At 40.9% G+C, this 19,889-nt stretch overlaps 1 protein-coding gene across 1 annotated transcript in view; it reads right to left on the bottom strand.

Moving 5' to 3' along the window:
- DEUP1 (deuterosome assembly protein 1) overlaps positions 1-19,889 on the bottom strand; it is a 58,574-nt gene that overhangs the window by 7,234 nt on the left and 31,451 nt on the right. The window contains exon 11 of the mRNA XM_043503942.1: positions 638-863. Coding sequence (XP_043359877.1) covers positions 638-863 — 226 coding nt within the window. The remainder of the gene's footprint in view (positions 1-637; positions 864-19,889) is intronic.

Raw genomic sequence — 19,889 nt, 5'->3', positions numbered from 1 at the left:
AAGTTCTGTTACAAAGGGAACCTGGAGGCTGCAGCATGTGCAGTTTGGAGGCAGAGAATTCTAGGGAATTCTTCTTGATTGGCAGTCCTAAACCCAGGCTTGCAGCAAAGATGTGGTCTGCCCCCAGTTGCCATAGAAATAGCTAACACCCCACTGTGAAGAGTGACATGGAGAGGACTGACAATGCTACAATTTTACTCTTTCCCTTTAAGAAAAAGAGAGATTACAACATTCAGGATTTTCTCCTTCATGTCTGGATACAATAGTTTACACCTAGAACAACAGGTACACAGATTCCTTTCATTTTATCCATTAATCTACTTCTAAAGAAATTTTATTTTTCTAACAGCACATTAGGGTCCTTATTAGAGTCGTCATGAATTTACTGTGATAGAATTGTTAAAGCAGGGTGCCACAGCTGAAGGCCATACTGGCAACTTGCTAAAAGCCTGAAGCTCACACCTTATTTTCATAATAGCAGATAATAACCACCATCACCATTAACACTGAGGTATGGCTCAGCATGAAATATACCATATCAGCAAGTGTAAACTATATTATAGGAATCCGTGAATCACATTTGGCCTATAAACTGAACTTTGGTCACCTCTGTGTTTGAAGTAAAATAACTACTCACCATTGGGTTGACTTCTTCCACACTGTACAAATGGCTCAGTAAAACATCACACCTGTGCTTTTCAGGAAATGGGCTGTTGTAGTGTGAAGAATAGAACATTGGTGGTGATGGAGATTTACCATCTAGTTTCTGGTCATGATCTCTGCTAAGTCTCTGAAATGGTAAACTGCTGCCACTTTTAGTACCAATGATATCACCTTGACCATGTAGAGTAAGATTTTGGTTTCTGTAGAGTTCAAAGATAGTTGGTTGCATAGGTTTCATTTGCCATTCAATTTCATTTTGTAAAGTTCTAAAATAATAAAATAGTGTTTTCAAAGTAGGAAGACCAGTTAAACTATGAAATATAGTTGTTAGGTCATGGTTTCTGTTCATATAATTTTGTCCTCTTTGCTTTTCAAACAGCTTCATGTATGAGTTCCATGACAGATAAGTTTAAATCACCTTAAAACAGTAGTGGGTATCATGGCATTTTCAGAGAATGACGATCTCTGAAATTTATTCCCCACCTTGGTCTCACACAGTCCAATGTAGTTGACCTGCAGATCTGCTAACATCTATATTTTCTCATGCTTTAACTGATACAATGAGCTACAATATGAGAGTGTAAGAGATAGGAAGGGGAGACCTTATTTATGGTGTTTTGGTTAGTAGATTTTGATCCATTCAAACATTGTCTGGATATAAATACATGCAGATGCCTAGGATTTAGACCTAATGTTTTAAAAAAAAAAAATTAAAGCTTTAGCATGTGGAGCCCCTGATCCTGCACCATTAAACTCAATAGGAAACTTTGCCATTGACTTCAATGAGTGCAGAACAAAAGAATAAACAAGAATGAGAACAGAACAAACATTAAATACATATTTAAACTGAACAAGAGTATTTCTTTCTCTAACAATAATAACTGAAGAACTTCAAGCTGATTCAAGAATCCTTCAAGTACAGTATTATGGTGCTCCATAATCTTTGGACCTTACTGATGGTGTAATCCATAGTAGATGTGAAACTGTATGTTTTTTAATCTACCTGAAACTCAGTCAAGTAATTAACTGTTGAATAAGAAAACAAATCTACTTGCTACCCATTGCAAACAAATTCTCCTGGTAACTGTCTGAGCAACTGCTAAAAACATATTGAGAAATAGCATGCGGTTTTGATTTCTTCTTACTTATACACATGCTTTCTTGATTAGAATAATTTCCAGTTGTATCTTTATTTGTAATATGTACCAAAGTGTGAAAACCAGAGAAATCTGATAACCTCATTTTTTCTTACATAGCAGGTTTTTCTCTTAAATACTTTTTGTAGTAGTAAAAGTTTTCATTGTATTAAAGTCTGAGCTTATTACAAAGAAGTGTTCTGCTTTTGTAGGTAACAGTGAGTACTTAGTATCTACTTCAAACATTAGAGTAATCCTAAATTTGTATACCAACCCAAATCCCAAAGCATTTTACTAATGTAATATACTAGTATACAAAAAAATCTCCAAGCCTGGAGTGAAGGTCCCTGTTCCCATAGCTAGATGCAGAAAGGAAGGAATTGAGACAGTTCGGGACCACACAGCCCATGTATAATATCATTTTGAATATTTGATACTGTGAGGCAGTGTGTATACAGTAATACTAGGAACTTTTAAAATACTTTTTTACTAGAAGTTCACTGGTGCTGGAGTTGTGGAGGCAGGGAGCATCCCACAAATGGGAATATGTAAAGGCCACATCAAAGAAGTAATGAAGAATATCTTCTCTAATTACAAATGAAGTGGGGATTAAAATAAGCAGAATGTAATATTCGGGTGCAGTACAATTGGAATGCTGTAATTATTATCCACTCCAAGATGAGATACTCTGAAAGTAAGCAGAGTCATCTAATGTTTACTCTACCTTTAGTAGAATTTTCCACTTTACTCCTTACCGCTCACTGAATAGATACAGTTTACTCTTTGGAGCACAGAATAAATCCTCCCCACCCCACCATTTTAAAGCTCATTTAGTCCACCGTTGGAGTAAAGGCACAGTGAAGAAGCCACCCTGGTGAAGAGAGCTGGCTTGAATAATAAAAACATGGAATTGCTCATTTTGTGTTTTGACCTTTTTGAAAGTAATTTCCTCTAAAAGCCCACAGCAAAGGTCTCTGTGATCTGTTTTTTTCAAACCTGATTCTCTATGTATTGTGACAAGATGGCAGATTTTAGTCTGGTGAGTCCTGAGCTTTTCTTGGCAGGGGAGCTAAGATGCCACCCTTTGCCCCCGTTCTTGGGTGCCAAGGGCCCCGCTACTAGCCTGGGAAGGTGGTAGAGGAGGGAAGCAGGGGAGGGGTCTGGGTTTGCTCCTCACTCCGAGTCCCAGCCCCTCTCAACCCCTGTGGGTTTCTTAGCTTCATCCCCCTTAGATGTGGTTACCCTCAGTCCTTAGATGCTGGGGGGAAGGGAATCTCCCTGTCCTGCTGGGCAGGGTCTGCCTTACTTCAGTTCTCAGGTCTTCCAGATCTCTCAACCAGTCCTTCCCTTCCTCCTCCCTTGTCTGCCTGACGCAGAAGGTTTTATTAGGTTCCTAACAGTGCCTTAATTGTGCTCCAATTAACCTGCAGCCACTTTCCCTAGTCTACCGGGAACCACACCTTAATTAGCCTTGAGTTTACATATTTCCTCTCTAGCACTCTCTCCCTGCTCTCTGACTGTCCTGTATCACCGTATTTAATAATAGTTATTACTGATTTATATTGAAATTTACTTCACAAAGGCCATCATTTCCAAACCTGGGTGTCTGCTGTTATAATATTTTTTTAAGGTAGTAAAAACAAAAAATATTTATAAACCTAAATATAGGTGGCCTAATTTTTCAAAGGTGCTCAGCAACCCCAGTCTCCACTGAAGTCAATGGACCTATGCTGCTCACTCTCTGAAAAACAGGCCACCTATATTTAGGTGCCTTTATTATGGATTTTGTAGCCAAACTTTAGACATTCATGTTTGATCATTTTCACTTTAAATTTCTGCCAATTCAATGTATCATAATGTGTAAAAACGGAGTTCTAATTTTAATACAAAATTAAAGATATGAAAAGATCTGAACATTTGTGAAAACAGGACTATTTGTTTTTACAGGCAAGTCAAATTATAAAAAGGTGCAGGTTAACCATTTATAAAGTTTTTGCATTTTGCTTATTATTTGTATTATCATTTGGTCTTGGATGGAATCATTAATATATACACATACAGCATAGGAATAACTTCATTGTTGTGGTGGACACAAAGTAACCCCCATCCAACTGAAATTGCAAGGGAAATTTACACAGGCAAAATGTAATAACCCAAACTGTAATTTGTAGCACCACATGTTTCTATTTTTACTATCTAAAAAAATATATTTTTGCCCTTTCTCTGATGTCATAATTACCATGGAAACAGAAGAGCAAATTAAAACAGAAATAACATAGTTTATGTTCACAATAAAATAAAACATGTCCTAGCCTCAAAATAAATCAGCAATAATTGTCTGGTTCATCTGCATACATCTGATTGAAAATTTAACTGTAGTTGTCTGGGAAAATGTTGATGTAGTTCCTTGTTTGGGAACACAGAATTAGAAGCACACAATGGACCTGATTTCAAAAAGTCTGGTATATTAATGTGCATACAAAATATATGTGGAATTTGCACATTTGATTTAAATGGACAATTATCATATTTGTCAACACAAGTACCCAGTTTGTGCATGCATTTATGGCAACTGAATAAGTAAATTAGACTTTAAACTGAAAACACATGGGCCCTTTACTTCTTGAATACCAGACCCAAGATTTACCAGTTAAAGAGCCATCACGTATCCTAGCTTCATGACCTACTCTGAGAATTTTTTGTCCAGAAGCCCTAAATCTCTTAGCTCATGAAAATATGTTTTCTACTTCCATGTGCAACAACTACAAAGTTCTGGTTCCTCCAGACCTGACACTGCACTGCACCAATATACAGGCATGAACAGGCGCTAATTCAGCTCCCCTGCCCCCCTTGTTGGCATGCTAACTACAGTGACTTCAGTTACAAACTTATCAGGGAAAGGTGCTCATGTCACCCACTGGCCAGTTCCTTTGCATTTTTAAATTCTAGTGAAAGTGGGGCACAAAGAAGTAGCCAAAAAACTGTTCGATAATGTCAAAATTGGTCACACTTCCAAGTGCTTAACATTGTTAATTAGAATTAGTTATATTTTATTCTGGAGTATTTGTTTAGATTTCTATTCTGAGATGTTATGGTTATAAAAAACCTCAGTTCTATATGCCCACTGGGTTCTTCCATTGTCTCTAACACTACAAAAGTGCCTAAATGCCATATTTTCAAAGGAATTTTTGGCTCCTAAAGATGCAGACGCCTAGTGGGATTTTCAGAAGTGCTTAGTGCCTAACTCCCATTGGTTTCAATATGAATTAGGTGCCTAGGCACTTAAAATATCATAATGCCACTTTAATCTATGGCTAGACCTTAGTCCATCCCGTGATTTGCTGCACATTGGGCTACCCACATTTGCCATCCTTGCCTGTCAACTGCCCTTCTCTCCAAACCTTCCCATTTCATGTTGAGGTTCTTGATGTTGTTCAGAACTGTTCATTTCCATGTTATTCATGGTCTTCCTCATCTTCCTATCTCTATATATTATTCCCAATATTCTTCTCTGACATTTGTATTGAAATGCATCCAGGTTTTTTCATATCTTTCTTGGTAAGTTGCCATGTCTCACTACTATATGTTGTGATGGTAATAACAATTGCTTTGTACACATTCAGTTTTGTCTTGAGGGAGAAGTTTTTGAGTTGCCAGATGTTTTTGAGTCTTCAAAATGCAGCATTTGCCTTCCCGATTCTTCTTCTTCTTTCCTCGGAACTAGTAACATCTTGGCTGATGGTACTTCCAAGATACGTAAAATTGTCCACCTTCTCCAGTTTCTCTTCTTCAATTTTGATTTCTGTCCCTATAGTGCCCATTAACATGACCTTAAATACTGTGTACAGTTTTGGTCACCCCATATCAAAAAGGATGTGTGAACTGGAAAGTGTTCAGAGAAGGGCCACAATGATGGTCAAGGATATGGCATGGCTTCCATAAGAGGAGAGACTAAAAAGATTAAGAACATAAAGAATGGCCATACTGGGTCAGACCAAAGGTCCATCCAGCCCAGGATCCTGTCTACCAACAGTGGCCAATGCCAGGTGCCCCAGAGGGAGTGAACCTAACAGGTAATGATCAAGTGATCTCTCTCCTGCCATCCATCTCCACCCTCTGACAAACAGAGGCTAGGGACACCATTCCTTGCCCATCCTGGCTAATAGCCATTAATGGACTTAACCTCCATGAATTTATCCAGTTCTCTTTTAAACCCTGTTATAGTCCTAGCCTTCACAACCTCCTCAGGCAAGGAGTTCCACAGGTTAACTGTGCGCTGAGTGAAGAAGAACTTCCTTTTATTTGTTTAAAACCTGCTACCCATTAATTTAATTTGGTGGACCCTAGTTCTTATATTATGGGAACAAGTAAATAACTTTTCCTTATTCACTTTCTCCACACCACTCATGATTTTATATAACTCTATCATATCCCCCCTTAGTCTCCTCTTTTCCAAGCTGAAAAGTCCTAGCCTCTTTAATCTCTCTTCATATGGGACCTGTTCCAAACCCCAATCATTTGTTGCCCTTTTCTGAATCTTTTCTAATGTCAGTATATCTTTTTTGAGATGAGGGGACCACATCTGTACTCAGTATTCAAGATGTGGGCATACTATGGATTTATATAAGGGCAATAAGATAGTCTCTGTCTTATTCTCTATCTCTTTTTAAATGATTCCTAACATCCTGTTTGCTTTTTTGACTGCTGCTGCACATGGTGTGGACGTCTTCAGAAAACTATCCACGATGACTCCAAGATCCTTCTCTTGATTAGTTGTAGCTAAATTAGTCCCCATCATATTGTATGTATCGTTGGGGCTATTTTTTCCAATGTGCATTACTTTATATTTATCCACATTACATTTCATTTGCCATTTTGTTGCCCAATCACTTAGTTTTGTGAGATCTTTTTGAAGTTCTTCACAGTCTGCTTTGGTCTTGACTATCTTGAGCAGTTTAGTATCATCTGCAAACTTTGCCACCTCACTGTTTACCCCTTTCTCTAGATCATTTATGAATAAGTTGAATAGGATTGGTTCTAGGACTGACCCTTGGGGAACACCACTAGTTAACCCTCTCCATTCTGAAAATTTACCATTTATTCCTACCCTTTGTTCCCTGTCTTTTAACCAGTTCTCAATCCATGAAAGGATCTTCCCTCTTATCCCATGACAACTTAATTAACGTAAAGCCTTTGGTGAGGGATTTTGTCAAAGGCTTTCTGGAAATCTAAGTACATTATGTCCATTGGATCCCCCTTGTCCACATGTTTGTTGATCTCCTCAGAGAACTCTAATAGATTAGTAAGACATGATCTCCCTTTACAGAAACCATGTTGACTTTTGCCCAACAATTTATGTTCTTCTATGTGTCTGACAATTTTATTCTTTACTATTGTTTCAACTAATTTGCCTGCTACTGACATTAGACTTACGGGTCTGTAATTGCCAGGATCACCTCTAGAGCATTACATTAGCTATCTTCCAGTCATTGGGTACAGTAGCTGATTTAAAGGACAGGTTACAAACCACTGTTAATGGTTCCGCAATTTCACATTTGAGTTCTTTCAGAACTCTTGGGTGAATGCCATCTGGTCCCGGTGACTTGTTACTGTTAAGTTTCTCAATTAATTCCAAAACCTCCTCTAGTGACACTTCAATCTGTGACAATTCCTCAGATTTGTCACCTACAAAAGATGGCTCAGGTTTGGGAATCTCTGTAACATTCTCAGCCGTGAAGACTGAAGCAAAGAATTTTTAGTTTCTCCGCGATGACTTTATCGTCTTTAAATGCTCCTTTTGTATCTCGATCGTCCAGGGGCCTCACTGGTTGTTTAGCAGGAGTCCTGCTTCTGATGTACTTAAAAAACATTTTGTTATTACCTTTTGAGTTTTTGGCTAGCTGTTCTTCAAACTCCTTTTTGGCTTTTCTTATTACATTTTTACATTTAATTTGGCAGTGTTTATGCTCCTTTCTATTTACCTCACTAGGATTTGACTTCCACTTTTTAAAATATGCCTTTTTATCTCTCACTGCTTCTTTTACATGGTTGTTAAGCCACGGTGGCTCTTTTTTAGTTCTTTTACTGTGTTTTTTAATTTGGGGTATACATTTAAGTTGAGCCTCTATTATGGTGTCTTTGAAAAGTGTCCATGCAGCTTGCAGGGATCTCACTCTAGCCACTGGTTTCAGAGTAGCAGCTGTGTTAGTTTGTATCCGCAAAAAAAAAAGAAGGACTTGTGGCACCTTAGAGACTAACAAATTTATTTGAGCATAATGCATCTGATGAAGTGAGCTGTAGCTCATGAAAGCTTATGCTTAATAAATTTAAGCTTATGCTCAAATAAATTTGTTAGTCTCTAAGGTGTCACAAGTCGTCCTCTTCTTTTTACTCTAGGCACTGTACCTTTTAATTTCTGTTTAACTAACCTCCTCATTTTTGCAGACTTCCCCTTTCTGAAATTAAATGCCACAGTGTTGGGCTGTTGAGGTGTTCTTCCCATCACAGGAATGTTAAATGTTATTGTATTATGGTTACTATTTCCAAGCAGGCCTGTTATAGTTACCTCTTGGACCAGATCCTGCGCTCCACTCAGGACTAGATCAAGAGTTGCCTCTCTCCTTGTGGGTTCCTGTACCAGCTCCTCCGAGAAGCAGTCATTTAAAATATTGAGAAATTTTGTCTCTGCATTTCGTCCTGAGGTGACATGTACCCAGTCAATATGGGGATAATTGAAATCTCCCACTATTATTGAGTTCTCTATCACTGTCCTGGTCAGGTGGTTGATAATAGATCCATACTGTTATATTCTTATTAGAGCATGGAATTACGATCCGTAGAGATTCTATTAGGGATGTTCAGCATAGAAAAGAGTTGATTAAGAAAGGGAGGATATGCTAGAGGTCAATAAAATCATGATTGGTATGGAAAAAGTGAATAGAGAAGTGCTATTTACCCTTTACCACCATAAGTGCTAGAAATAAGAGTACTGGGGGTGCTACCGCATTTCCTGGCTTGAAATGATTCCCATCATATACAGAGTTTGTTTAGTTCAGTGGCTCTCAGCACCCGTTTCCCACAATACAAAAACTGGAATTCCCTGATGAAATTAAAAGGGAGCAGGTTTAATACAAACAAGAAGAAATACTTTTTCAGACAGTATCTGTGGAACTCACTGCCAAAAGTGATGGCCAACAGTGTAACTATGTTCAAAAAAGACTTAGATACATTCATGGAGGATAGTTTCAGTATAGGTCCCTGTGATGAAGCTGAGAAACTACCAGCCGGCATAGCAAAGGTTAAAGAAAACCTTTGGGTTCAGCTAGCCCTGCCATGCTATATCTGCTGGTGAGGGGACTTCCTATTCTTCAGAGCCAACCCAGCAAGACCAGACCCTGTCCCAACCAGATGAGGAGCCCCCTCTATTACCTGAGTCAGAGATTCTGACTCAGTTCTCCAACTTTGTGGAAGAGTAATGGGGAGACAATACAATGAGCTGAGCATACACCCAGGTGACAGCAATGAATGGGGAATCTGTCGAATCCCATCAAATGGGACTGTTCCCACACTTTGAGATTCAGGACCACCATCTACATCACACAGAGAAAGACTGAGAGACTGAAGAGGTTTGGAATCAGCTTTTGGTGCCCTGACCCTACTGGAAGGAGTTTATGCAACTGGCTCTTGTGATACCCTTCACTGTGCGCCTTTGAAGGGCACTAGCCTGGATTCTGGCCTGTTTTTTTGGCCTGGAGTCTACAAAGATGTGTTGAATTTCTGTGCCTCGTACATGAAGTGTCAGATCACTGCATCTCAACCAACCGAGAAAGCTTCCTTGATTCACCTCCCACTTATAAGCGTATTCTTTGGGTGGATTAGAATCAACATAGTCGGTCCACTGGAGAAGAGCGCTACAGGATAACAGTTAATTTTAGTTGTAGTCTACGCAACCCGGTACCCGGATGCTCCATGAACGCCAAAACTGTTGCCACAGAACTTATGAAAATCTTCACTTGAGTTGGGATGCTACGGGAGATCTTAATAGATCAAGGAACAAACCTGATGAAGCAATTTTGCCATTTACTGAAAATCAAGACCCTAAAGACATCTGTATACTATCCCCAAATGGATGGCCAGCTGCAGCGCTTTAACAGAACACTAAAAAAGCAACTGATCACCACCTTCTCCTCAGTATTTGCTGCCCAATCGGGGTGAACCCATCTGTCATAAATATAAAGGGAAGGGAAACAACCTTCCTGTACACAGTACTATAAAATCCCTCCTGGCCAGAGGCACAAAATCCTTTTACCGGTAAAGGGTTAAGAAGCTCAGGTAACCTGGCTGGCACCTGACCAAAAGGACCAATAAGGGGACAAGATACTTTCAAATCTGGGGGGGGGTTGGTCTGTCTGTTCTGTATGCTTGCTGGACACAGATGAAAGAAGCAAGCAGTCCAACTCCATTAGAATTAGTAAGTACTAGCAAGGGAATGCGTTAGCTTATTTTTGTTTTGACTTATGATTTTCTCTGTGCTGAGAGGAAGGTGTATTCCTGGTTTTTCTTTTTGTAACTTTAAAGTTTGGCCCAGAGGGAAATCCTCTGTGTTTTTGAATCTGATTGCCCTGTAAGATTATCTTCCATTCTAATTTTACAGAGATGCTTCTTCTACCATTTTTCTTTCTAATAAAGTTCTGTTTCTTTTAGAATCTGATTTTGATGTCCTAAAAAATCCAAGGTTGGTCTGTGCTCATATTGTTTATTCTCAAGCCTCCCCAGGAATGGGGGTGCGGGGGCTTGGGGGATATTAGGGGGAGTAGGAACTCCAAGTGATCCATTCCCTGAGTTTGTCTAAATCACTTGGTGGTGGCAGCATTACCTAATCCAAGGTACAAGGGAGAATTTGTGCCTTGGGGAGTTTTTAACCTAAGCTGATAGAAATAAGCTTAGGGGGTCTTTCATGCGGGTCCCCACGTCTGTACCCTAGAGTTCAGAGTGGGGAGGGAACCCTGATGCCACCTGATAACCCTCAATATTCAGATGGAACCGGGAGTTAAGGTCAGGGAAAACCCTTACCCTCTTGCCCATGAAGTAAGAACTCCAATTACTTTCTGGGCACTCACTTCACTCTAGTCACCAACCATGCCCCTCTCCAATGGCTACATGCCATGAAGAATATGAACCCCTGAATTATGAGGTGGTACCTCTCCCCCTAGACCTTTTCTTTCCGCATTCAATACTGGACTAGAAGAGCCCATCTGAATGCCAACTTCTTTTCCTGGGATGGCAGAGAGTAGCCGGGGTTGGGGGGCACTTGTAGGAATTAGCCCAGGACAGCAGGTTCTGACTCCCCCCCAGGAGAGACACCAACTGTTTAGGGGTTGATATACACAGGCCCTGAGCTGGGACCTGGTGAAGAGGAAGGGCCCAGATCCCCCTACCACCCACTCAGCCTTAAGGACTAAGACTACTCAGCCCACCAGGGGGCTGAGAGCCCTGTGATCTAACCACTAGGCTGCCTGGCCAACCAAGGCCTGTCACAGTCTGCATGCTTGGGGCAACCCTAAACTTCCGACTGCCAGAATCTGGGAGGAAAAGACAGGGGTGGGTCTCTCCAAAATTGCCTTGTTCTGTACATTCCCCTAATAAAGCTGTGGTACTGGTCATTGTCAGAAACATTATACTGGGCTAGATGGACCTTTGGTCTGATTCAGGATGGCTGTTCTTAGGTCTATCTGGAACTTCATGTGTCTAAATACCTTTGAAAATATGGTCCTAGAGGGCTATCTGCATCTTTAAGTTCCTAAATACTTTTGAAAATATGGCCCTTAGTCTCCTAAGCTCTAGATGCACAATAGGAACTTAGACTCAGCATTACAGGGTATATCTTTACTGCAAAGAAAAATCTGGGGCACCAATTCTCAGAGCCTGGGTCAATTGACTTGGGTTCACGGGACTTTGGCTGAGAGGCTAAAAATAGCAGTGTAGGACATCCCTGCTTGGACTGGAGCCCAGGCTCTGAGACCCTACCACCTTGCGGGGTTTCAGAGCCTGGGCTCTAGCCCAAGTCAGAATGCCTATACTGCTATTTTTAGCTCTGCAACCCAAACCCTGCAAGCCTGAGTAAATTGACCTGGACTCTAAGACTCGGTGTCATGGGTCTTTTATTGCAGTATAGATATACCCACAATATCTAACTTTTAGGCATCCTGACACCTAGTGGAATCCACAGCCCTGAGTTATGTGCACAAGCTACCATAAATGCGTGGGAAGAATTAGGCATCTAAAAAAAGGATTTACATAAACCAGCAGGCTGAGCAGGGAGCCGCCTAAGCTAGCCAGTAGGAAATGTCAATGTGAGGGGTGTGGGCTAAACCCTATTCCTCAAAGGGAATTAGTCAGTGGTGAGCTGGAGCCCGTTCTCACCGGTTCGCTAGAACAGGGACCTCATGGGACACCCGGTTCTAAAAGGGCTTCTAAATTTAACAACTGGCCAAAAGTGATGCCTTAAGCGCCGACTCCGTGGGTGCTCCGGGGCTGGAGCGCCCACAGGGAAAATTTGGTGGGTGCAGAGCACCCACCAGCAGCTCCCCGCTCGGCCCTAGCCCCAGCTCACCTCACCTCCGCCTCCTCCCCTGAATGCGCCACCCCACTCTGCTTCTCCACTGCCCACTCCGGCTTCCTGCGAATCAGCCTGGGAGGGCTGAGAAGCAAGTGGCGGCTTCGCGCTCAGGCCCAGGGAGGCGGAGGCAGATCGGAGGTTAGCTGGGGCGGGGGGGCGGGAGGAGGGCTGCCCATGCCGCAGCAGGTAACCTGGGGCGGGCGCAGGGGAACTGCTCCCCACCCCAGGTTGCCTCCACCTCCCTGGGCCTGAGCACAAAGCCGCCGCTTGCTTTTCAGCACTCCCAGGCTTCCCGCACGAACAGCTAATTCGCGGGAAGCCGGGGTCGGAGAAGCAGAGCGGGGAGGTGCATTCAGGGGAGGACGTGGAGGGGAGGTGAGCTGGGGCTGGGTGTGGGGTGGGAAGCTGCCGGTGGGTGCTCTGCACCCAGCAAATTTTCCCCGTGGGTGATCCAACCCTGGAGCACCCACAGAGTCGGCGCCTAAGGCGCCACTTTTGATGTGATCAGTGGTGGGAGTGGCTGCTCCCCCTGCTCCCCCACAGCTACACTACCCTGCCCCTAGGAATCAGAGGGACCTGCCAGATGCTTCCTGGGAGCTGCCCTAGGTAAGCAAGGCTGGCACTCCCCATCTCGCCCCCTGGCAGGTCCCTCTGGCTCTTGGGGCAGTGTGGGCACCCACTATGGTAGCCCACGAGACCCTCCTGCCTGGTTCTGGGGGGAGACAGGGGAGGAGGATGGATGGGGCATGGGTCCTGGGGGTGGGGCATCAAGGAACGTGGGGAGTTGGATGGGGCAGGAATCCCAGGGGCTGGGGGTGGGTCATGACCCCCTTGTGGGGTGAGGAGGGAACCGGTTGTTAAGATTTTGGCAGCTCAACACTGGAGTTAGTCACTTAACTTTGGGCTGGAGGGAAGTGCCCATGTGCACTCAGGATTCACAACCATGAGCCCTTTCCTGGAGTTAGGTGCCTAAGTCAGATCAGACCTTTCTCCACAGACCTGAGGAGAAGCTATCCTCTTTATTTCCTAAAATCCAAATGGTTAGTGCACTCATCTAGAAAATGGGAGACACAGATTCAAGTACCCATTCTGCCTGATTTGAAGCAGAGACCTGAAAGCCAGATCTTCCTCTTCGGAGGTAAGTTCCCTAACCACCAGGCTATAGGATATTTAGCAGTGAGCTTTGCTCGCTCTCTCTCTCTCCTATTGAAGCTGTTCCACTTTGTATAAAATACTAAAATATTGATTGGAGCAAGGGACTGGAACCTGGGTCTCCCAGGTGACTACCCCACTCACTGGGCTATAGCGTTTTTCTCTCTCTGACCCAATATTTAAGTATCTTATAAAAAGTGGAACACATTTCTTACTCAAAGTATCCCGAATTACATTATAATAATGTTGAATAGTATAGAATAGTGGTGTGTTTGTGAGCAGTCTTCATCTTCTACAAAATAAACAAACAAACGGATCCTGGCAATCACCATCCATTAAATCTAACTTTAATCCCTAATAAAATTAAGAAACAATTAGTTGGTCCCCACCTAGGTTAAGGGTAATGGAAGCATAAACAACAAATCATGCCAGAAAAATTGGACTGGTTTTTGATCAAATTACAAGATTAATGGATGAAGGGAAACTCTGTACGTATATATCTAAGTTTTAGCAAAGATTTGGGAGAGTCTTACTTTGAAGTGCTTAGCAATGCTAATTAGAATTAAAGTTATATTTTATTCACAGGTATTTTTTAGATTTCCATTATGAGAGAAAGATCAGCACTCACAGTTTGGAATAACATTAAACAGTTCTCAGATGGTTATAAAATAAAAGTTCTATAAAGTACCTGGGTTCTTCCATTGCCTCTAACACTAAGATTCTCCTGAGCAACAAGTAAAAAAATAAAATTCTAAATATATTTAAAGTCTTTTAGGAAATAACCATAGCTCCGTTTATGTGTACAGTGCCTAGCATACGGTTGGTGCAACCAGAAACAATATATCATAAATGTTATGATTAAAAATAGCAACAATACATTCACTTTGAAAAGAAAATTTTAGGCTGAAGAATATAAGAAGATAATTAGACATATTTATTATTATATTGCACTAGAATAACTTTTAGAAAGTAGAAATAGCCAAGAATTAAATATACAGGTTCAGAAAACCTAAACCTTATAAAATCTGTGCCTGCAAATTATTCAAATCTTTACTTCCTGGAATTTTGCTGTTGCGCAAGTTCTTCAGATTGGTAAAATCACAACTTTTATCTTTCAATTCATTTTTACTTTGCTATACTGCATAAAGTATGTTAGTAAGTAGTTTATTTTTCTTTTAATTAATTATTTTAATTTTCTTTTAATTTTCAATTGAATGTTTATTATATATTTTGGGGTAATTTAGTTCTTCGCTGGCTAAAATGAATTGAGAACTATAGATATATCTACAATATGCTTTTTTTCTGAGTCTGAATACACAATATCCTTGCATCTCTCACTATTTTCCCCTTAACGGAGTTTAACGTGATAATTTATTCAGGACATCTGAAATGCTGTTTCTTTTAAAAATCAGGTCATTGAAGAACACCAAAATCAGACAAGACATTAAAATGCATTTAATGAAACTTCCAACAAATGAAACTGGCAGGACGCAAGGCTCTGCAGCAGGAGTTGTAGTTCTAACTGCTTATTAAGATAATCTCCTGCAGAGCAGTTTACCTCTCATGTTGGTTTGTATATCCCCCACTATGTTTTTTTTAAATCAGGCAGTATTAATATAGCCTGTACTATTTTGCAAAATGAATAGCAAAAGAATAATACAAACAGAATACAAAACAAGGTTTAAAAAATCAATTAAAATATGCTATATTCAGCTTTTTGTATATCTAAACGATACAGAACACTAGTAGGAAATTTCTAGGGCATTATTTCTTATCAAATTCCTACAGTCATCCAGAAAGGGGTAACAATTTGACTCAGATGTACTGAATGGGGTAATTGATATTATCAAATGCAAAAAAAAGTAAGATAAAAGGTAATTTATGTTGATTTATTGTGAAACTATTGATATGATTATGACACTAAAGAAACCCATCCATGCATAACTAGAGTTTAATTCCATAACTGACATTGTGTAACAAAGGAATTTATGCAGCAAAAAAGTTCGGAGGCCTTTTGAGCTCTGCCATGGGCACGTCTGGCAATGTAATAGTAATAAAACCTGACATCGCACAGGAGTTATGTGTATGTGAAGGGAGCCAGAGAGCTCATGTAAATGTGCCTTTGACTCACTAACTTTGTGGTGCCCACTGGTAGAGGGCACAGAGTTACAGTGATTCCCTGGGTCTGGTCTCTAAATAATAGTTTGTCAAAAGGTTTCACGTAACATCTCTACTGAAAGCCTGTGTCCTACACATTGCAAAATGTATGCATGGATAATATGTAAGGAGTTAAATATCTATACTGAAAATAAGAAGTGGGGAGCATTTCTCTCGCAAATGTAAACAAACTTGTTTGTCTTAGTGACTGGCTGAACAAGAAGTAGGACTGAGTGGACTTGTAGGCTCTAAAGGTTTTTTACATAATCACTAAAAATAAAGCAAAATAATAATTCTACATTTGTAAGTTGCACTTTCATGATAAAAAGAAAAGGAGTACTGGTGGCACCTTAGAGACTAACAAATTTATTAGAGCATAAGCTTTCGTGAGCTACAGCTCACTTCATCGGATGCATTTGGTGGAAAAAACAGAGGAGAGATTTATATACACACACACAGAGAACATGAAACAATGGGTTTATCATACACACTGTAAGGAGAGTGATCACTAAAAAGAAGGATTCTGGGTGGACTCCTCCTGAAGGTCGAAACAGCAGCCTGGATTTCTACATAGACTGCTTCCGCCGACGTGCACGAGCTGAAATTGTGGAAAAGCAGCATCGCTTACCCCATAACCTCAGCCATGCAGAACACAGTGCCATCCACAGCCTCAGAAACAACTCTGACATCATAATCAAAAAGGCTGACAAAGGAGGTGCTGTCGTCATCATGAATAGGTCGGAGTATGAACAAGAGGCTACTAGGCAGCTCTCCAACACCACTTTCTACAAGCCATTACCCTCTGATCCCACTGAGAGTTACCAAAAGAAACTACAGCATTTGCTCAAGAAACTCCCTGAAAAAGCACAAGAACAAATCCGCACAGACACACCCCTGGAGCCCCGACCTGGGGTATTCTATCTGCTACCCAAGATCCATAAACCTGGAAATCCTGGACGCCCCATCATCTCAGGCATTGGCACCCTGACAGCAGGATTGTCTGGCTACGTAGACTCCCTCCTCAGGCCCTTCGTTATCAGCACTCCCAGCTATCTTCGAGACACCACCGATTTCCTGAGGAAACTACAGTCCACTGGTGATCTTCCTAAAAACACCATCCTAGCCACTATGGATGTAGAAGCCCTCTACACCAACATTCCACACAAAGATGGACTACGAGCCATCAGGAACAGTATCCCCGATACTGTCATGGCTAACCTGGTGGCTGAACTTTGTGACTTTGTCCTGACCCATAACTATTTCACATTTGGTGACAATGTATACCTTCAAATCAGCGGCACTGCGATGGGTACCCGCATGGCCCCACAGTATGCCAACATTTTTATGGCTGACTTAGAACAACGCTTCCTCAGCTCTCGTCCCCTAATGCCCCTACTCTACTTGCGCTACATTGATGACATCTTCATCATCTGGACCCATGGAAAAGAAGCTCTTGAGGAATTCCACCATGATTTCAACAATTTCCATCCCACCATCAACCTCAGCCTGGACCAGTCCACACAAGAGATCCACTTCCTGGACACTACGGTGCTAATAAGCGATGGTCACATAACCACCACCCTATATCGGAAACCTACTGACAGCTATTCCTACCTACATGCCTCTAGCTTTCATCCAGATCATACCACTAGATCCATTGTCTACAGCCAAGCGCTACGATATAACCGCATTTGCTCCAACCCCTCAGACAGAGACAAACACCTACAAGATCTCTATCATGCATTCCTACAACTACAATACCCACCTGCTGAAGTGAAGAAACAGATTGACAGAGCCAGAAGAGTACCCAGAAGTCACCTACTACAGGACAGGCCCAACAAAGAAAACAACAGAACGCCACTAGCCATCACCTTCAGCCCCCAACTAAAACCTCTCCAACGCATCATCAAGGATCTACAACCTATCCTGAGGGATGACCCATCACTCTCACAGATCTTGGGAGACAGGCCAGTCCTTGCTTACAGACAGCCCCCCAATCTGAAGCAAATACTCACCAGCAACCACACACCACACAACAGAACCACTAACCCAGGAACCTATCCTTGCAACAAAGCCCGTTGCCAACTCTGTCCACATATCTATTCAGGGGATACCATCATAGGGCCTAATCACATCAGCCACACTATCAGAGGCTCGTTCACCTGCGCATCTACCAATGTGATATATGCCATCATGTGCCAGCAATGCCCCTCTGCCATGTACATTGGCCAAACTGGACAGTCTCTACGTAAAAGAATGAATGGACACAAATCAGACGTCAAGAATTATAACATTCAAAAACCAGTTGGAGAACACTTCAATCTCTCTGGTCACTCGATCACAGATCTTAGAGTGGCTATACTTCAACAAAAAAGCTTCAAAAACAGACTCCAACGAGAGACTGCTGAATTGGAATTAATTTGCAAACTGGATACAATTAACTTAGGCTTGAATAGAGACTGGGAATGGATGAGTCATTACACAAAGTAAAACTATTTCCCCATGGTATTTCTCCCTCCCACCCCACCCCCCACTGTTCCTCTGACATTCTTGTTAACTGCTGGAATTAGCCTACCTTGCTTGTCACCATGAAAGGTTTTCCTCCTTTCCCCCCCCTGCTGCTGGTGATAGCTTATCTTAAGTGATCACTCTCCTTACAGTGTGTATGATAAACCCATTGTTTCATGTTCTCTGTGTGTGTGTATATAAATCTCTCCTCTGTTTTTTCCACCAAATGCATCCGATGAAGTGAGCTGTAGCTCACGAAAGCTTATGCTCTAATAAATTTGTTAGTCTCTAAGGTGCCACCAGTACTCCTTTTCTTTTTGCGAATACAGACTAACACGGCTGCTACTCTGAAACCTGTGATTATTTCATGATAAAGAGATTGCACTATAGTACTTGTCTCAGGTGAACTGAAAAATACTATTTCTTTTATTTATCTTTATTATAGTGCAAATATTTGTAATCAAAATAATATAAAGTGAGCACTGTGTGTGATAGGTATGTGAGGTGTTGTAAATAAAATCAGTATATTTGAAAATGTAGAAAAACATCCAAAATATTTTTAATAAAATTTAAATTGGTATTCTATTCTTGTTTAACAGTGTGATTAAAACTGATTAATTACAACTAATTTTTAAAATCTAGTTAATTTGTTTTGTATTAATCAATTGAGTTAACTGTGATTAATTGGCAGACCTAATTTAAATAAATTCCTATTAGGTCAGATTCTGATTTTACTCATACTGGTTTTCCACCACCCTAACTCCATTGACTTTAAGGTTTTATTCCTGGTTTATACTGGTATGATTGTTGTCAAAATCAGGTCCACTGATTTTGTCTAGAATAGCTACTTAATGGAAAACTACTAGAATATTGTCAGTCTCCATTACTAATAAATGTTTACAGTATATTGCATTTGTAAAAGGCTGTCTTTTAGAAAAAACAAAAATGTATGTAAAATGTTTCATGCAAAATTTGTATTCATATTAATATCTTAGAATAAATTCAAAAGTAGTTTAGCAACTCTGATACTCCCCAACCAATGTCTTGCATTATGATTTTAATGAAAGAAGAGTAAAACATTAGTGTATGATATGTAAAGGATCTCAGCAGAGATCTAAACCTTTCTAAATGTTTGAGGGGATGAAGAATTGTGTGAGGTGTGGGAAAGGAGAGAATTGTTGTTAACATGACCTTTATTTGCCTTATAAATATGGGTGTTTTGCAGTTGGAGAGCTATAGATTATTTTAATATTTTATATCCAGGTCCTGCACAATACTGCTAGCTACTTGGTACAGTAATGTACGTTGACATATGAATCATACAGCATAGTAAAAAAACAGGAGTACTTGTGCCACCTTAGAGACTAACAAATTTGAGCATAAGCTTTCGAGAGCTACAGCCCACTTCATAGGATGCATGTAGTGGAAAATACAGTAGGATGATTTTATATACACAGAGAACAAGAAACAATGGGTGTTAACTGATCACTCTTGTTATTGTGTGTATGGTAAGGTGAGCTATTACCAGCAGGAGAGAAAAAAAAAAACCTTTTGTAGTGATAATCAAGATGGACCATTTCCAGTTGATTATCACTACAAAATGGTTCCCCTCCCCTGCTGGTAATAACTCACCTTAACGGATCATTCTCGTTACA

The sequence above is a fragment of the Dermochelys coriacea genome, chromosome 1, assembly GCF_009764565.3.
Source record: "Dermochelys coriacea isolate rDerCor1 chromosome 1, rDerCor1.pri.v4, whole genome shotgun sequence".
NCBI classification, from domain to species: Eukaryota; Metazoa; Chordata; order Testudines; family Dermochelyidae; genus Dermochelys; species Dermochelys coriacea.
Note: the sequence above shows the minus strand (reverse complement) of the source record. Positions and strands in the feature narration are given on the sequence as shown.